General features: G+C 38.7%; 1 protein-coding gene across 2 annotated transcripts in view; it reads right to left on the reverse strand.

The window, feature by feature from the left end:
- The window catches only part of LARP4 (La ribonucleoprotein 4), a 42,025-nt gene extending 26,956 nt beyond the window's left edge, over positions 1-15,069 (reverse strand). The window contains exons 1-5 of one of the 2 annotated variants that reach the window (XM_039352036.1): positions 14,816-15,068; positions 8,073-8,178; positions 7,461-7,608; positions 3,320-3,475; positions 420-495 (exon numbers count right to left, since the gene is read on the reverse strand). In XM_039352036.1, the coding sequence (XP_039207970.1) occupies positions 420-495; positions 3,320-3,475; positions 7,461-7,608; positions 8,073-8,153 (461 nt within the window). In that variant the 5' untranslated portion in view covers positions 8,154-8,178; positions 14,816-15,068. Of the gene's footprint in view, positions 1-419; positions 496-3,319; positions 3,476-7,460; positions 7,609-8,072; positions 8,179-14,815 lie in introns of both variants that reach the window. The other variant, XM_039352037.1, reaches the window with a different exon arrangement.
- Positions 15,070-18,692: the final 3,623 nt, after the last annotated feature.

An 18,692-nucleotide genomic window follows, 5' to 3' on the forward strand; every position in this document is an offset into this window, starting at 1 on the left:
CAATAAGAGGGAGGAGGACAGCTAGGGAAAGGGGGAAAAAATGGCGGACAGCATGGTTTGGCGACCCCCGTGAAATGGTCATTCGACCCCAAATGGGGTCCCGACCCACAGGTTGAGAACCACTGATCTAGATCTTATTATTAGCACTGAGAGCCTATAGAGCAGACATGTCAAATTCGCGACAGCACGTGACGTCGTGCGACGTATCAGAACTTTTCCCCTATTGCTGGCAATGGGGTGGGTGTGGTTTCATGACGCGTCCAGCCTGTGGGCCGGCAGTTTGACACCCCTGCTCTAGAGACATCTGTCATTAAATTTTCAAATTAATTCCTTATAAATGTCCACAAAGTATGCCAAGTGACTCTATTTAGCTCAAACTAAGCTCATGAATATACTAATATAATCAAAAGGCACAATACCGTGAGAAACAGAACTCTAATTGTTTCTTCAAGCATTCTTTTAAATCTTCTGTAGAAATGACAGGGTTGCCTTCACCTGAGAAAAGAATTCCAAGAATATATTGTCTAAAACCAGGAACTTAGATTCAGTTTTTATCCCTACTGACAGAAAGCAGTTGTAACTCACTTCCTCCTAGCTCCTAACACCCTTCTGAGAATATGGTGTTGAAAATTAGGGAATTCTTAGAAAGCAGAGGCTGAGTTCCCAAAATTAGGGAATTCTTAGAAAGCAGAGGCTGAGTTCCCAAAGCCTCTGCTTTCTAAGAATTCCCTAATTTTACTTCCTTTCTTCTTTCAGCAATGTTGGATCAAATGATATCAGTAGCCAAAAAAGTCTTGTTCTTAATGGAGGACTGGTAGGACAGCAGTAGGGCAGATTTATTAAGAACACCAAATTAACAAATGGTATCAAATCCCCAATACCTGGGCTGCATTCAGTTATTTGTAATTGCATATAACAATAATAATAATAATAGAGTTGGAAGGGACCTTGGAGGTCTACTAGCCCAACCCCTATACCATTTCAGACAAATGGCTGCCCACTCTCTTCTTGAAAACTTCCAGTGTTGGAGCATTCACTGCTTCTGGAGGCAGGTTGTTCCACTGGTTAATTGTTCTAACTGTCAGGAAGTTTCTCCTTAGTTCTAGGTTGCTTCTCTCCTTGATTAGTTTCCATCCGTGGCTTCTTGTACTGCCTTCAGGCGCTTTGGAGAGTAGCTTGACTCCTTCTTCTTTGTGGCAGCCCCTGACATGGAACACTGCTATCATGTCACTCCTCGTCCTTCTCTTCATTAGACTAGACATACCCAATTCCATATAGTAATTACTGTTGCTTCTTTTAAAACTTTATTAAGTACACAACATTGGTTTGTAGTATTTATGGTGTTCTAGGTATATTTTGAATAAAGGGTTGTTCTATTAATATCAACTGCATTGAAAAATTCTTTATAGGATTGCTGCTGTCAGTTAAGGTCTATAAACAAATTAGAACTAATGTGATAGCGATAAAGATAATATAAAAATATTTTTATCAGAAATCTATAACCCACAAATACTTGTAATAGTCTATTTGCCTTTAGATACTAGTTCAAATGTTTTGAAGAAGAAAAAAACAATTATCACCTGGAAGAAAACCTTACATGCAATTTACACATAAACAATAGAATTAAACAAGCTTTCCATTTTGTTGTTACATAAGCACAAATAATGCAAAACAAGACTATGGCACAAAACTGAATTAGGACATCAAGCTATCAAAGAAGAAATAAAAAATATAGATTGGGTTTAATAGTAAATGAAGCATGAAAAAACAAGCCATTTGTATTGAAATTATTTTCAATCTAGTATCCTTTAAAAAACATTTAAAAGAAGAGAAGCAAAACAGGACCTTGTCTTGCCTGGGAAACTAAATTATAATTTTCAACTTTTCATTAAAACCCTTAAACATGGTGTTTGGGGTGGGGACTGAAATTTTAACACTTTAAAAAATGTTTGTGTGCTTTCAAAGCTGCAATATTCTTCCTTCGTATCTCTTTTCAAAAGAAAACAATTGAAAGAACTCTACCTCAGAATATATACAGAATATCTCCACTACATTCCCTGAAGTGGATCCCACCTCTTCCTTGGGCAATTGATTCCATTTATCAATTGTTTTCACTATTAATACACTTTTAACACTGAACTGAAATCTACCTTCTTGTAACAAATTCTCACATAAGAGGATCACAATCTTAATCTGTGTAACATACTTTCAGAAATCTAGGCAGTATTGTATGTCTAGTCTTTTCTTCTCAAGACTTAATTAACTTAGGTCCTTCCCTCTCTCCTCATAGCAATTAGAATCTAGTTCCCTAATCATCCCTGCTGCCCCTTTCTTAATTGATCCAGTTTCTCCAGAATTCCTTTATAGTACAGAACTGGGAAACTACTGCCTATTTTGGGACCTAATAAAAATAACAAAATGTAGAACTATTAAATATTATTTGGGAACTATGCTTCTCAAACTATATTCTTTTCGCAGCCCTACTGCAATACACTCGGTTTGCAACCAACTACCATATGAACTTTTTTCATAACCGCTATTATGAATATTACTCTATACAATGGTTTCATTTCTTAAATGAAGAAATCAGCATCTATCTCAAGTTTTATTCTAAATATTGACAATCTAAGATGAGTCAAATGTTGCCCTACAGTCTTGACAGAAATAACAAAATAAATACAAATGAAGGCGAATACACGTGTCCCAGGATAATGTTGCAGGATCCAAGCTGGGTTGGTCACCGGGACCAGGAGTTTTGTCTTTCAGACTCTTGCTGGAGCCCCCATCCTCAGGTTTAGAAGACTAAGCCTCTGATCCTCTGGTCCTGATGACTGACCCAAATTGGATCCTGCAAATAAACAACAGTCCTTCTTCGAAGGTTATCTTCACATACATATAGTATTGCACGAATCTTGGTTAAATTAATAGCACTGATACCCTCGTGGATATTTTTCATCAGAATGTTGCTCTTTCTGGAGTCTCAGGAATATTTTTTCTGGTCTGTCAATTGTCTTCTGAATAACTACTAAATATAACATATAACACCCCTTTTCCAAATTCTACCAAAATATTAAGGAATCACCATTTTAGACAACTATACTAGGTGGATGTAGAAAAATAAACCCCTACTGCCACTATCCAAGCTCTGAGATACCAATAACCTCGTGTACTATACATAACTGGTACTGAAGGTATAGTGTGTATGTACTATTCAGAACCTATGTAATATACTGCATAATTAATCAATGCATTCTGAATAACATTTTGTCGCTATTTCTAGTTTTGATCAATGTAGATTTTCACAATGTAGGTTATTTACCCGAAACATCATAGAGTGGATATCCAAGTTCCTCATGTGCTAAGACCAGACCATTAGCAGCTGATTCCTCAGCACATGAACTGTTTCTTGACAATTCACAAGATGAATACATTGCTTCATATTGTTTAGTACAATCCTCTGCAGCCTCAGTATTGCCTGAAAGAGTACAAGAGCAATCAATGGGAAATAAAGTCTGGCAGCATCCCATCCTTATATAAAAAGCTAATGCTTGAGAACCTCTTGTGAGATACTAGGCTGAGCAGAAATGGACAGCACCTGTGCTGCTATAATCCTGTCTCTTTAAGCCCTCTCCCCAGTCAGAACCGCAACCTTGGCTGTAAAAGCTGTGCTGAGAGATAGCTGGTAGTGTTGTGTGGGAGCAAAGCTCTTAGATCAGTGTTCCTCAACCTTGACAATTTTAAGGCATGTGGACTTCAACTCCCAGAATTCCACAGCCAGCAATGCTGGCTGTGGAATTCTGGGAGTTGAAGTCCACATGCCTTAAAATTGTCAAGGTTGAGAAACACTGTCTTAGATAGAGATAATTGTCTCAAGGAATAGAAGTATTGAACTCCTAAATGGTAGCTGGAGTACCAGTAGTAGGAATAGTTGTAAATTGGATATAATTAAAAGAATCTGTGAGACCTCCAAAATACAAAGTCTTAAAAAACTATACTTAATTATAGAAGTATCGTCTCTCTCTCTCTCTCTCTCTCTCTCTCTCTCTCTCTCTCTCTCTCTCTCTCTCTGTGTGTGTGTGTGTGTGTGTGTGTGTGTGTGTGTGTGTGTGCGCGCGCGCGCGCACCCGCTAACTTGGATGCATCCACCAATTTTGGCTTTTCCCAAAAAATTTTTATATAAATGACAGCTTAAAAGATTGTCAAGGATATTAGACAATTAACAACTACACCTTCTCTCCCCACCTTTTTTACAATCTATAATCCCTTCTACCTGTCCTTCATTCTTCAGATTACAGCTGTGAAACAACTTCAAAAGCTTGTTTCAAAAAACAAGTAAAGCAAACCATGATTCAATGTGATTTATATTTAGATCAGTTTTTCTACATATATTTGGAGACAACCAAGACATGTCAACCAAAGTCTCCAAAGTACCAACGAAAACACCAAAATTTTAAGTGAGCTCCACAACCCCTTGAATATTATTAGATTGTATCTTGCCTTTATCAGTAGCTCAAAGGGAGCAAATTACCTAATATTCTTTCCTTTCTCCTGTTCCCCACAATAACCCTATGAGGTAGGTTGGGCCGAGAGTGACTGGCCCAAGTCACACCCCCCTGATTTTTCATGCATAAGGCAGGACTAAAATCCAGAGTCTTCTGTTTTCTAGTCCAGCATCTAAACTACTACACAGAAGTGGCTCTACACTAATATGAACTACTATGTTACATTTTTTTACTCTGTGACAGGAAAAATATTAAACACAAAGGAACTAATCGTATTACATGGAAATCTTAGTTTAATGAACCAATTAAAGGGAAGAAATATTTGCTATTCATGAATGGCTGCTAAATAAAGAAGGGCATTATAGTGGTGGTTTACATCTTTTGAGTGATGGCACTACACAAAAGATAACTATCAATTTATATCATTTTCATGAAGATGTCATTTAAATTTTGTCTGCATATAATGTCTGTTACATTGAGATTCCAAAAAAGTAGTATAGTCAATTTTAATTAATTTTAAATTTAATCAGATTAATTTTCTCTGAGTCTGCTCACTGCGACCCTATCTCTTTTTAAAGAAATAATTTAAAATATAATGGAACAAAGAGATGCATGGCTAAATTATACAAATAACCACCCAGAGTCAAGTTATAGGGAAGATGGGCAGCATAACAAACAAAGTGAAAATGTGCATGGCATGTGACCATTGTTTAGGAAATATAAAGTACATATGTATATTTTATATACGTAAGTTATTCTTTTATACTTTTAATGTTTTTAATAGTTTATAATGGTTCCAAGTAATAATTATTTTATATTTGCTTTATATTATTTTATTGGATTGTTGTAGTCACTTTCCATGAGATGGGTGGCCATATAAATTTGATTAATATTTCTAAATTCTCTTCTTAGCCTAGGGCAGGGCTTTTCAACTTTTTCACCCATTGTATCATTTTTAGGATATGGTAACATCCAGGTACCACCAGTCACCTAGCAAGGTGTCAAAAACTTGATGACCCAAAAAAAAAAAAAAAGAAAAAAGTGATAGAGTATAGGTAGTCCTCGACTTACAACAGTTCACTTAGTGATTGTTCGAAGTTACAATGGCACTGAAAAAAGTGCTCCCCAAGCCACAGCCAAGCAAGACACCTGCCTGCCCGCCCAGTGGCGCTCTTCCTCCTGTCCGAGGTTTTCATTTTTGTGAGCATTTCTGTTGAGGATTGGCAGCGGAGGGGAGGTTGGTTTTTATTCCCCGTCTGCTGGGTATTTGCAGCAGATTTTGGTCACTTCACATGACCCTGGGACACTGTGACCGTCATAAATATGAATCAGTTGTCAAGCATCTGAATGTAAATCACAAGCCCCTGGAGATGCTGCAACATTCTAGCTGATTGGCGCTTCTTCTGGGCTCAGAAGCGCCAGGATCAGCGCCACGCTCCAGCTGGCACTGATCCTGGCGCTTCCACTGAGCCCTGACAGCCCCGAAGAAGTGCCGATCAGCTGGAAAGCAACACTGATCCTGGTGCTTCCACTGAGCCCTGACAGCCCTGCAGCTCCAGCCATCTCTCGCTCAGGCTTGTGCAGTGCTGCCACTAGTTCAGTTCATTCCCCTCCCCCGCTCCCACTTTTCTAGGATGGTCGCGTACCACCTGCCAGGTGCCAATGTACCGCAGGTGGTACCCATACCACTGGTTGAAAAGCCCTGGCCTAGGGGAGTGAAACTCAAATTTCACTAAGGATCGCATCAGCATTGTGGTTGCCCTCGGGGTGGGGGGGAGGTGGCTGTGGCTGGGTGGGTGCAGCCGAGTGGGAGGGCGTAGCCAGGTGGACGTGGCTGGTTCAAGTTGCTCATGTCAGGGGGGCTGTGGGGGTGCTGGCTGGGGTTCTACAGGTCTCCGGCAGATGGGGACAGGACAGGGGTATGCACTGGGCCCTGGTCCATTGGAGGACTCTCACCGTCCCTCTCAGGCTGTGCCAGAGTCCCCGGGACAACAGTCCAAGCTGCCTGGGGCCCTGGGCGACAGGGGCAGCTGCCCGGATTGCGTGCCTTCCCCCCCCCGTGCCTCTGCCTGCTGCTTGGTGGGCCTATCTGGCACCCGCAACTCTTAGACCCACCTATGCTGCGTAGGCTGCAGGATTCCGGAGTGCACTAGCTAAGGGGCTAGCGGGCTACAGCTGCTGCTGGGCACTGCTGGCCCCCGTGTGCTTGCTGCCTCCTGTGCGCGTGCCCAGGAGGGGTGCCCAGCCAGTCCAGGGCGACAGAGGCCGATTCCTCACTGGAACCAGGTCCATCACGGGCCACATCTGGCCTGCAGGCCTTATGCTTGACATGTTTGCCTTAACCTCTGATCACCTAGCAACAATTAGCCACACTAATTCACATAAATATTTCAAGATACTTAAGAGTTAGTAATCTCCTACTTAGCAGATTCTACATGTCAAATATAAAAATGAAGTTTATTCATAGTGCAAATAACTGAGGGAGTCAATGGCCTGATTCCATAATAAATTATTTACTAAGTTGTTCGTTATCTTAACGTAGAAAAGGTTGTACATGGCCCTCAGATCTCATAATCTTTTTGTTCATAGGGTCAAGTGTTCGCTAAGGTGCAGAAATGAGAAAAAGATCAAGACAAAAGTGAGACAAGAAAAATAAATAGGAGAGGAAAGAGAAAGAAAAGTCAAGAGATCATTTCTGTACATTTAGCAACATGGTCCCTCTTAGCGCGATACTTGGTCATCACTGGGCCACTGTACTTATAGTCCTAAGAGAATTAGCCTTACTATTCAAACATCTTAATTTCTCCAAAGTTAATGCCTCATTGTTAAATGCCACTAGCATCCAGTCTGTTCAAGAACAAGATTTGCTTCTTACTACTAAATTCTGGTACTAGTGTTATATCTAGAATTCAAACTAAGAAAGGAATTAAGTAACATTTAGATACAATTAGATCTTACCTTCTGTACAATTACCCTGCACAGCTGCTGCCTCTTGCCATGATTGCTCAGTGCCATTAGTTACTGCTGCAGCTTCTGGGTTTCCCTGCATGCCTTCTTGCCATACCTTTGCATTAGGATTTAAGCTGGCACCTTTCGAGGTTACCTGCTGAGAAAACAGAAGATATGCATTAGAAAATAAAACTTCAGAAAATAACTTTGGGTTGTTTTTATTGCTCTTTGCTGTTCAATCATTCTACTCGGGCAATCTACACTGTTTAATAAATAGACAAATAAACACACTTGTAATTTATCATCGCGTGCAACTGAGTAAATTTAGATTCCATGTTATTCCTCAATCTCAAAGCTTTAGAGTATAAAAATATTGTAAAGTTCTTCTAGTCATCCAACCATTTCCACATCTCAGGTTTTACTCTTGGCATGTGTGGTAAAGCCTGATTCTTCAAAGATGTTAGGGTCCCCCCCCCCAATCTTACTTACAGCCTCTTTTGTGAAAGCCCAAGCCTTGCACACTGAAATAAAACTTTCCTGAAAAAAAATCACATTCTAAAATACAACACAAGAAAAAGCCTCTTTATTAAGGTAGCATAATGATACTAAACAAGCACTGACCATCTTGCCACAGAGAAGCACAAGCCAGAGAATAAGGAAGTTGAATTTCCAGAGTCTAGCCTTCTGGAGTCTCTCTAGCATCAAGGAGTAGTTTTAGTACCATCCCCTGTCCATAGAACAGAAAAAAATAGGACATAAGGAAACAGTTTGGATGGCCATGAATATACTTTTGCTCCTATAAAAGTTCAAAAATTGTAATAGCTCTATAGTTTTGCAACTAATAAACTACCTACATAATTTGTCCTAAAATCTCTCCATCATGATATTTGAAGGAGTTATTTTGAAAAAGTAATCCATGCTTAGATTGTATTAATTTAAAATTTGATACAGAAATTGAGTTTCATCTCTATTTTCCCTTAACATTTGCCTCAAAAACATTCTTAAAAAATAAAATTAACGTGCAAAGCTTTAAAACAAGACTGTTCTCAACATTAATTCCACAAAAATCAACTAACTAATTAATTAAGGACAGCAAAAAAAAAACAACAACCCAGAACTTAATGAGTGTATTCTTGTTTCATAACATCATTAGTTTCCAGAAGCTCCTGTGTTTCTGATCAAACAGTGGTTTCTACATACTGTGTGATTATTATAAAACCCGATTTAATTGGCTAATGTACAAAGAAGTGCATTCCAAAGGCAGAAATTTACATATAAATTACTGGCATGGTTTAAATACAAAGTATAAAAGTGCTCAACTTAAGAATTCCAATATTCCTTAAAAAAGTAGGAGTAAAATAAATCTTTGCTGAGTATTCCTCAGGCATAGAAACAAGGATTGCTTTTTTTTTTTTGGGCAAGATTCACTTAGTTCTGGATTCTGCAACAAGACTGACATTACCCATGTATCATTCAGTATTACAAAAAGTACATTTTAATGTAATTATAGAAATATGCAGATATAGTAAAAAACATCCGCCTCAAGTATATTAATGTTTTGGCTATATACAGGCCAATGGGCATTCTTAGAAAATAAAATCAAATTTTAATGTATGGGCATTTAATAATGCCCAGTGGTTTATTTAGAACTGACCCAACATATCCCAAAAAAAGACAACACCATATGCTCACACTTACAATATATTTCTCTTTTAGCAAAAAAGCAATGATTTTGAACAATTCAGTGAATCCCTACCAACAGCACTGCAAATTATCATTCTGAAATAAATAGTTTCATTTTTAAAAGAGCAATCCTAATCCAAAATCTTACAAATGGGTAAATAATGCTATGAAGGTGACTACTGTACATATTTTCAAATGACTAGTAGCTTTTTAATAGTTGGCAAGACTTTCTTATAGTACTACTTTTTGAGGGTTTGGAAAAGTTATAAGAATAAACGAACTGTTTAATTGTAAATTAAATTGATGTTTACCAACAATAATCTTTAATGAATAAACTCAAACCACAATTAAAAGCACAAAGTTTCTATATACCAATTTCCTGCATCTTTTAGCAATCCTAAATTTTCATATATAAGATTCAGCTGAAATCTAAAGCCAATACTATAGCTTGCTTTTACAATGTGCTGATGACCCTGACTGAGCAGCCTTGAAAACAAGAAATAGTGTGGTATGTCCAAATATTCAATAGTTTGGATTAAGAACCTGTTACACAAGTCTATCATTCAGTGAAAACATTTAATATAGCTTCTATATCAGATATATAGGCCTATATCAGACTATAATATTTTCTCCTTTTCTTTATTGTAAAAATTAAAATGAATGCAAGTAAAATTAGTAACATTCATACAACTTTTATAATAGAACATTAGAAGTATCCTCCCCACTCAACAAATTAAGCAGATGTGGAGACAATGTCTATCAAGAAGACTACTCTCTCAAAAGCATGATCTGTTATAATAATCCTAAAATACCATCTCTGAATCAGATATGTCAACAACAAGTACTGCATGTTTTTTAAAAAATTACATCCAATTCAGGTTATAGACAAGTAAACCTTTGGACACAACGTAACAGATTCTAAATAAATACAGATAGTCCTTAATTGTGTTCACAACTGGGATTGGAAAATTGTTAAATGGTGTTAAGTGACTAGGATTTTATATCTCTGAAAGAAATGAACTATATTTGTAAATCACAGCAGTCAACACATAATGTGATTAATTTTGTTTTAACTTAGAATCCAGTCTCTAAAGTAGAAATGAATGTAAAGCTGTAAGTAAAGTAATTCTAGGTACTTCTGGCTATGATCTGCTTAGTATTATTCAGTCAAAGAGATATTTAAATTTAGAATATATTTTCAGACATGATCTAAAGGCTAAGAAAAAAATTAAATGAAACCTTATTTCTATTGCCTCCATTTTGAATCCTTGTTCAAGGGTAGGAAAACCAAGTTAATTGGGAAAACATGATTTTCAAAAAATATGTTTAAAAATTTTAATATACTGAAATTTATCACTCCCTCTAGATGATCTCTTTAACAAAAAAACCAATACTTCCCATTGACTTTGCTTGTCAGAGGGTTGCAAAAGGTAATCACATGATCCTGGGACACTACAACTCTCATAAATACATACCAGTTGCCAAGTGTCTAAATTTTGATCATGTGACTACGGGGATGCTGCAATGGTAGTGTGAAAAATGGTCATGTCATTTTTTTCAGTGCCATTGTAACTTTGAATGGACACTAAATGAATACCTATAAATCAAGAACTATCTGTATAGTAATCTGTGCGTGTCCTTGAGGCCCACAAAAGATAACAGAATGCATTATTGTAACTAATACTTCTTGACTGCAAAGTAGGAGTTTGATAAATTAAACTCAAATTTAAATACTTTAATATATTTTTCATATCTTATATAAATTAAAATGTTCGCAATCTGGTATTTTATATCAAACTCAATCACCCAATCATATTTTTAAACTAATGAAGCAAGAAGATCACACACACACAAATATTTTTGCTTTAGTTTTAGGCAGACTTAAGTAATGCTTTATCTGACACCCACATCCCAAAAGAGACTTGACGCATCACTTAGATCAGCCCAGATAATCAAGAAATTCAAGTTGCTTAATATTGGTGCACCAAAATTTAATTTTGAATGGAAAAATCTATCATTCTCCTTCATACTTTCAGTTCTGGTAGTAATAAGCCACAACCTGAAAATATTCATCAGCATTTCCCAATATGTCAGTCCTTAAATTATCATAAAATCAAAAGCTACATCTTAGATAAATCCTATACGGTATAAGACAAAAACATTAATAACTTATCAGCACTGGACTTAAGCTAGTTAAAGTTCAAACATTTTCTGAGAGGATTTATGTCAGTTAATATTTGGAGACAGTGATCTCTCAGGATTGTTATAACAATGATCACATCTGTTTCAGGGATAAATTGCAACAAAAGGAAAGATATATGACAAATATTAGTGGGTTTAAAAATTAATGTTTGCTAAAGAGGATCAACTTTATTCACTTTCAGGTTAGTAATGATACATAATATTCCACTGCAGAAACCTAATGGAGTCTGCTTCAAATGAAGCATACAGATTTTAAAAAATCTTTAGTTTTCATTCACCATCATGAGTACATTTCTTGTACCATTCCAAAAACTACTTTGAGAGATCATAAAACACTCCCAAGTTTGAGTTAAAGAAGCATTAACAGGGTATCATCACCCTGTCACCATCTCTGTAACACTTCTTGAGCATATACAGTATTTTTTCCTGGGGCTACACAGTTACCAGGAAAAGGTAGGGTTTCTTTTAAGGTCCACATGTATATCAACCACACTTACACTAGATCAATGGTTCTCAACGTTTGTGTGACGGCGACCCCGTCACACAAACGTTCTGCGCATGCGCGGCGGCGCCCCCTGAGGGGAGAAAATGGCGGATCGCCGCCTTTGGCGACCCCCGAAAAATGGTCGATCGATCCCAAATGGGGTCGCGACCCATAGGTTGAGAACCGCTGCACTAGATCCAAACTATCTTTTCTATTAAGCACATCTTCCTTAATAATCCAACTTTATATCAGCAGAGGTGCCAAAGATTGTATTTTTATAGTCTTCAATATTTTAAATCAAGAAGAGATGGCTATTTTCTCACAAGTTTTAGATTAGATGAACTAATAAATATAGAAATAGTTACTAGGTAACTATAGGTACTGACCGAAGCTTTAAGATGAAGCTGTAAAATACCTGTACAGTTCGCAAAAGGCAACAAACTATATCTTTGCTTCCTTCATTTCAATTAGAGAGCTGCTAGCCACAGCAGAGGAAAGACAACCATGGAATTCAGGATTCAACACTAAGGTGGCCACATTAAAAGTAAAAATACAGAATTGTTATGAATTATATTTGCATTACTCCTCCAATAGCAAAAGCCATTGAACCAGCTAGAAAATAATGCCAATTTTTTTTTGTTGTGGATTTATATTTTGTTTCTTCCTTAACAACCAAAAGCACAGGTTCATTCTAACTGGAAGCATTTATCTCCTCTGTAACCCACAGTTTAATATTCCTATTGCACAAGTCCATTATCTATAACATATAAACCAGAATTCTCAACAATGTTCTAATTCAATCTATATTATAACAAAATGTTATATTAAAGAGCCAACACAATTTTATTCAACTTTGCCAAACAAAACTTAATGACAACTCACAAACACCATCATTTAGTAGGTTTAAATAATCTGATTCCAAGCTTGCATTCCTAAAAGTTCTCCTGAAAAAAGCCTTACTTATAAAAAAGCATATTTATAATTGTAGTTAAGTTTCTCAGAATTGTTATGGATCTCTAAACATTAGAAATATTTTGTTTTACATATTAGAAAAACCTATAGCACCTTAGGCTGACAGTAAAAATTTAGGATTACAACTTTTCTAACAGCTGTAGTCAAAAGATCAGGATATCCATCTGCCTATGTCTTTATGCCTTTCCTTGCTTTGGAAATATTTATCTTCAATCGCCTTTTTAAAAAAAAAAAAAAAAGTTGTAAACTTAGAGAATCATCTTAACAGTAATAAATGATGAGTCATGGCACATCAGGATATAATTTCTCTATAACAACTGTAACAGCAGGATCAGTTACTCCTTCAGTTATCCCCATAAATGATTGCACATATTTCACTATAACATAAAAATATTTTATTGCTCATATTTATTCCATCTGATTTATTGTAGATGATATCTTTGTAAATCAGACTCTCATTTTATATTTTTTTATACATACAGTCCTATTTCTTGGAGTATTCATTGAGATAAGATGGAATCCTATATTCACTTATCTGGGTTATAATCCAAATGAATTCAGTGGACCTTGCTTCAGAGCAAGCATATTTAGATGCAGTTGACATTTTGCAAACCCTGTGTATAATACTGTGTAAAGTCTTCAACCCATAAGCCTTTTCCTATATATTATTTCCTGGAATCAATCTTATGCACATTTATGAATAAAACTTCATACCTGTAATAAACTCCAAACAAGCATTTTATTTTAAAAATGCTTTTTAACTGACTACATATTTATCTGAAACTGCTGCCTCTACTTGAACTGCACTGTAGTATAAAAACTTTTCCATATGTTGCAACTTAATTTCCAGTCAACAACTTCAAAAGGCATATACTGTGTGTGTGTGTGTGTGTGTGTGTGTGTGTGTGTGTAATTAAAAAGGTGAAAATGTGTTGCTCAGTTCAAAAAAACATTATGAAGCCCCTCCTTCAGCAATTTCTTCAAATTAAAAAAAATAGTTTAAACGTTCAGCCTTATAAGCCAGGTCAACACCAAGAATTTACACCACTTTCCTCTTAAAAGCTCTGTTTATGGGCACAGTTAAACCAGTGCCACGTTGCTATGTTACAGCTTTATTAGCCTGACATTTCTACAATAAGAACAATACAATCTGGAATCTACTCAAAGCATTAGCCAGGCAAGGGAAAAAGAAAGCCAGCAGTCAGCTGACTATATTGTACTCCTGCCACGTGCCTGCAGTTTTCTAAAAAAGAGAGGTGGAAGTGGATGACCTCCCACGTATTTTTTTTATTTTTTTATTTAACAAGAGGCAAGATGGGAAATAGGGAGGAAGAAAACGGCTTCAAAACGTTTCTTCCTCCTCCATGCAGTGTAACCTTCACACGTGTCCGGCCATGTTCCAAGCAGCAGCCATCAAGAGAACTTTTACGAAAGGTCATTGCGACGTCTTTCGTGGCCTTCTCCTCTCGCCCAGACTCTTTTCCACACACACACACGAAGAATAGACAGAAGTTGCCACACATCGTCCACGAACACACAAAACTCCTCAGTACAGTCCCCTGAACTACGCTCCCTTAGGCCTACTTCACCTTTATGCTGCAAGCCACGCTTCCACATCCTGTCCCTTCGCCCACACGCGCAGATCCCGGCCCCGCCACAGGCCTTCCTGTGCGGCTCACGAAGCTTGACCTTGGAGGCCCACCCACTGCTCCAGCCTGTCCGATTGGCGCTTTGGTCCCGAAACCCGCTTCGCCCCATTACCCGCCCGCGGCCGCGTGATCCTCCTCCTCCTCCTCCTCCCCCTATGGCGCACCATGGCGTGCAAGTGCGCCGAGCGCGTCCTCTTGTCCTCTCCAACCTCCCTCCTTTCCGCCCGGAGACCCCCCGAGAACGCTCCCCATCGGCGGCCACGCGCGCGAAGGGGCTATTTGCTGTGTCACCCTCATCCCCCCCACCACCAGCCGGGCGCCAAGCGGCCGAGCGCGCGCCGCTTGGCAAATCACGTGGCTCAATCCCTACTCACCTCCATGAAGAGCAGCATCTTCTTCCTCCAGCCTCCCCCCCCGCCAGTCGTTGACCCTCCCGACCCCGACCGAAGCCCGGCGGGCCTCCGAGGTCGTCTTCCTCCACCACTGCCGGCAACGAAAGCCTGACTGCGCGCAAAAAGAGGCGAGCTCCGCCTCCTCCGGCCTCCTTCTCCTTCCTGCCGCCTCTATCACTCCATTCACCACCAGAGCCAAGCCCCAGCAGCCGCCGCCGCCGCCGCCGCCGCCACACGCAATCCTTCCCCCTCCCCTTCCGGGGCAATTTTCACAAATGCTTCCGGACCACGAGCTGCTCACTGACAAGCCTCGGAGAAATGATCCTCTGGTGACAAGCGACTGCGTTAGCAGTCGCGCGAGCGTGGTAGCGGCAGAATATACCATTATATGAAAGGGGAAGGGGGTTCCTTTCTTCCACCTGCTCTTCGCAAGTACCATTCTTGGCCCAAAGGGAGCGTCGTATTGCAGGCATGTGAAAAGCACTCACAAGATATGCGAACCGCCTTATTGTACCCAACCAACCCTCAAAACCTATCTCGTACGGTCTCCGCATTATTTTATTTGGGTAAGCTCAGGCCTGAGTGCTTTTAGGGATCAGCAATTTTTTAATCCAGCTAAATTTTCGCAAGCGTGGGGTTTTTTTCTCAGACGACGGTTTTTTGGTAGGACGACTTTGCAAAATGCTTCTTTTTACACTATCTTCCTTCAGTCACTCCAGTATGCTAGAATTAAAGTTTTGTAGCAGCTTGAAGACTAAGAAAGCTATTATTTTAACTGCTATGTATAACTTATTTCCGGAGGGAGGGGAGTGCTGTTAATCACATAATTATTTCAGGAAGGCACCCTTTTTCGTAAACTTCATTGCACTGAAGTTACATAACTTCGTGTCCTGAATTAAGACAAAACTGAAACCTATTCCATATTACTACTAGTATACTACATAGTAGGTACAGAGAGGCAGGGGGACATAAGTGAAAAAAAAATCTATTTCATACAAGCAAGTATCAATTTTTTCATTCATCTTTGTCACCCAACATTTCCATGATCTTTTCATTGTACTTTTCCTGCCCACCATGTTTTCTGTTTTGATATGACAGTACAGAGCCATGCTAATGAACAAGGAACTTGGCATTTCCTCATATTATCTTAGAGGGTACATCTCCCTTTTTATTATTCACCTGTATGTTTGCTAGCAGAAAGGGAGCGACTGCTATACCAATCCAAACTTAACAAAGTAGTAGTTATTTATGAGCAAGTAATCACAGAAATCAACTCCCCAAACCATATTTCCCGTATCTAATCAAGAACCATGTCCAAAATATGTATTAGACCAGGGGCATCAAACTGCATTACACAGAAGTTGTGCCCACCCCAGCTCTAACAAGGGGAAAAAAAATCGCAATATGTTGTGACACGTTGTGTGATGCGGTGAATTTGACACCCCTGTATTAGATCAGGGAAGCACTAGGAGAGTATCTCTGGTGACCATGAAGTTCCACATTAATTCCATCAGGATGGGATTCAATCTGGACATTAAAATATTCAAGGATCACCACTTTGGAATTCTCCAGTGTCATCAATGACATTATTCAGACTAACTCTGAACAATATCTTGGCATTTTTGACTAATCTCTATTGTAATGGCCAGTTCAGACTTGGAAGATGAAGAGGAGCTTCATCAGGTGCATAGTCTCAAAGCTAGTGCAAGGGTAGAAATTTTCATGTGAAGGCAATGGAATTCAGTAGGTGATACTAACCCTGATATTGGAGCAAGTGTTTAGGAGGACAGAGTTAAATGGAATCAACTGTACTAAGCCTATCCTGTCAAGTTTTGGTAATGCATGCCAACTTGACCCCCTGAGCCATAGCTAAGTCATAACTGAAGGCCCTCCAGATTAGGAATTCAGTTGTAACAGCTTTCTTAATAACAGTTATGGCTCAAGGCTAAATGTTATGGCAACTAGATTAGCAACCAATTTAGGCAACTGAACAGCACTGACTGCTAGTGAAGAACTCTTAAGAAATAAAACAGATTCTGTTTACTGCATCTTTCTGTAGCCCTGCAATTCTTGGGGCTTCCAAATGGGATACCATGTCGTTTATGGTAATTCTATCATGCTTTTGAGAAATTCTCATTCCCTTGTGCACAAGCATTTTAGAACATTGAATGTATAACTGTGTTGGTGAGTTTGCCTTTAAGAGAATGAGGGAAGTTAGCCTAGAGAAGGAAATATTAAAAAGGGCAGAAAAATATATTTTTCCTCAAAAGGACTTTTTAAAACCAAACCTGGCCCCAAATCTATCTCTCTGCCCCAAGCAAGAGCTAGCCCCATACAAATGCAGATGTAAAACCATCAGAGAATTGAAGCCAGAGCAATCGAGACAAAGAGAAAATCTGCATACCCCAACCAAACTCTAAGAGTCATTAGCCCCATCACCTGGGAAGCAGGATATGATAATAGGATTAAACCACAGATATCAAGGCCTAGAAAAACACTCAGAAACAGCCTCAAGGTTCATGCCACAGGAACAGGAAACTATTCCAAACAAGGCTAGAGAGGGTATAAAAACCTACTGCCCATGTGCTCAACTCCTCTTTCCTCTCCTCTGCTCTTTCCTGCAAGGACCATCTTTCTGCTGCTTCAATAAACTGTAACCTTCTTCCCAAAGCAGTCTCCATGTTGCTTATTTATTCCCAGCTTGGATGAACCAGGATGAAGACTTACTACTGACAAGAATAAGTGAATTTTCTATTATGGTCAAGGGTGAGCTTCTCTGTCCTATCCACTTCCAGTTCTCAACATCTTCCCCTCCCCTTCCTGCAGCAGCCTTGCCTAGAAATTTCTGCATCATAAATACACTTTCCTGTGTGCTCTATTATATATTGTGACTGTAAGGTGCACAAAAGATGAATACTATAATTTGTAAACTTACTGTTACTTTTTTTATATAAAGTTGGACATGTATAATGTCAAAATATAGCAAAAAAAATCAATACAAAGCAGGGTGTCATGGTTCCGACAGATGAAACTCTTTAAAAGAACTTGGAGGCATTGTTTACCTTAAAGAATCTTTTATTTGAGAAACAAAGTATCAGCACTACATAGTTAAAGCCAAAAACTGAATTCCCCCCCCCACAAAGTATCAAAGCACAATTCTCTCCTCCAATTAACATTCATAAATCACATCCCCCAATTAGCTTGAAGCATGGGCTTTCTCCCAGCTCTCAGCCTGCCAAATCTTTATCAGCTCTGGGCACAATAATCTTGATTCCCACGGCTGAGTGATTGTTATGACTAACTGGATTCTCATCCACATCCCCTCTACCAGCATCATCTAACTCTAAAAGTGAAAGAGAAAAGATGGAAATGTTTCCATCTGTATGTACATTTCCATTTGTTGAAAAAGCAAGAACATCCAATGTTAGCAGCGTTGACATCACTAGTAAATTATTTAAATCACTAGTAAAAAGGCTTGATTTAAATCAACTCGATTTAAATCATAATTTTTAAAGAGCAACTGTCATCTCTGTCCTGCAGTGGCTCCTCCTCTGACCCGCTGTTGACTCACTGACAGTCCCATTCATTTTAATGGGACGGCTGGTGATGCAGGAGTGACACAAGGTGAGGAACATGGCGGGCAGCAGGTGAGTGGATGCTTGCTAGCAGGCACTGCCATGATGGATCTGAAATGACAGGTGCTCTTTAAATGTAAGGACTCATTCTTGCTGGTAGTTAGAATCTTTATTATTATTATTTGCAAACAAAATGAAGGTTTCCTATTTAAAATAATAAGCTGTCAGGTTAGTAAAACAGCGATATCAGAACTGATTTTAGGTTAGTAGGTTAATCACAAATA

This window comes from Crotalus tigris, unplaced genomic scaffold, assembly GCF_016545835.1.
Source record: "Crotalus tigris isolate CLP2741 ecotype Arizona unplaced genomic scaffold, ASM1654583v1 scf7180000018397.643900, whole genome shotgun sequence".
In the NCBI taxonomy this organism is placed as follows: Eukaryota; Metazoa; Chordata; class Lepidosauria; order Squamata; family Viperidae; genus Crotalus; species Crotalus tigris.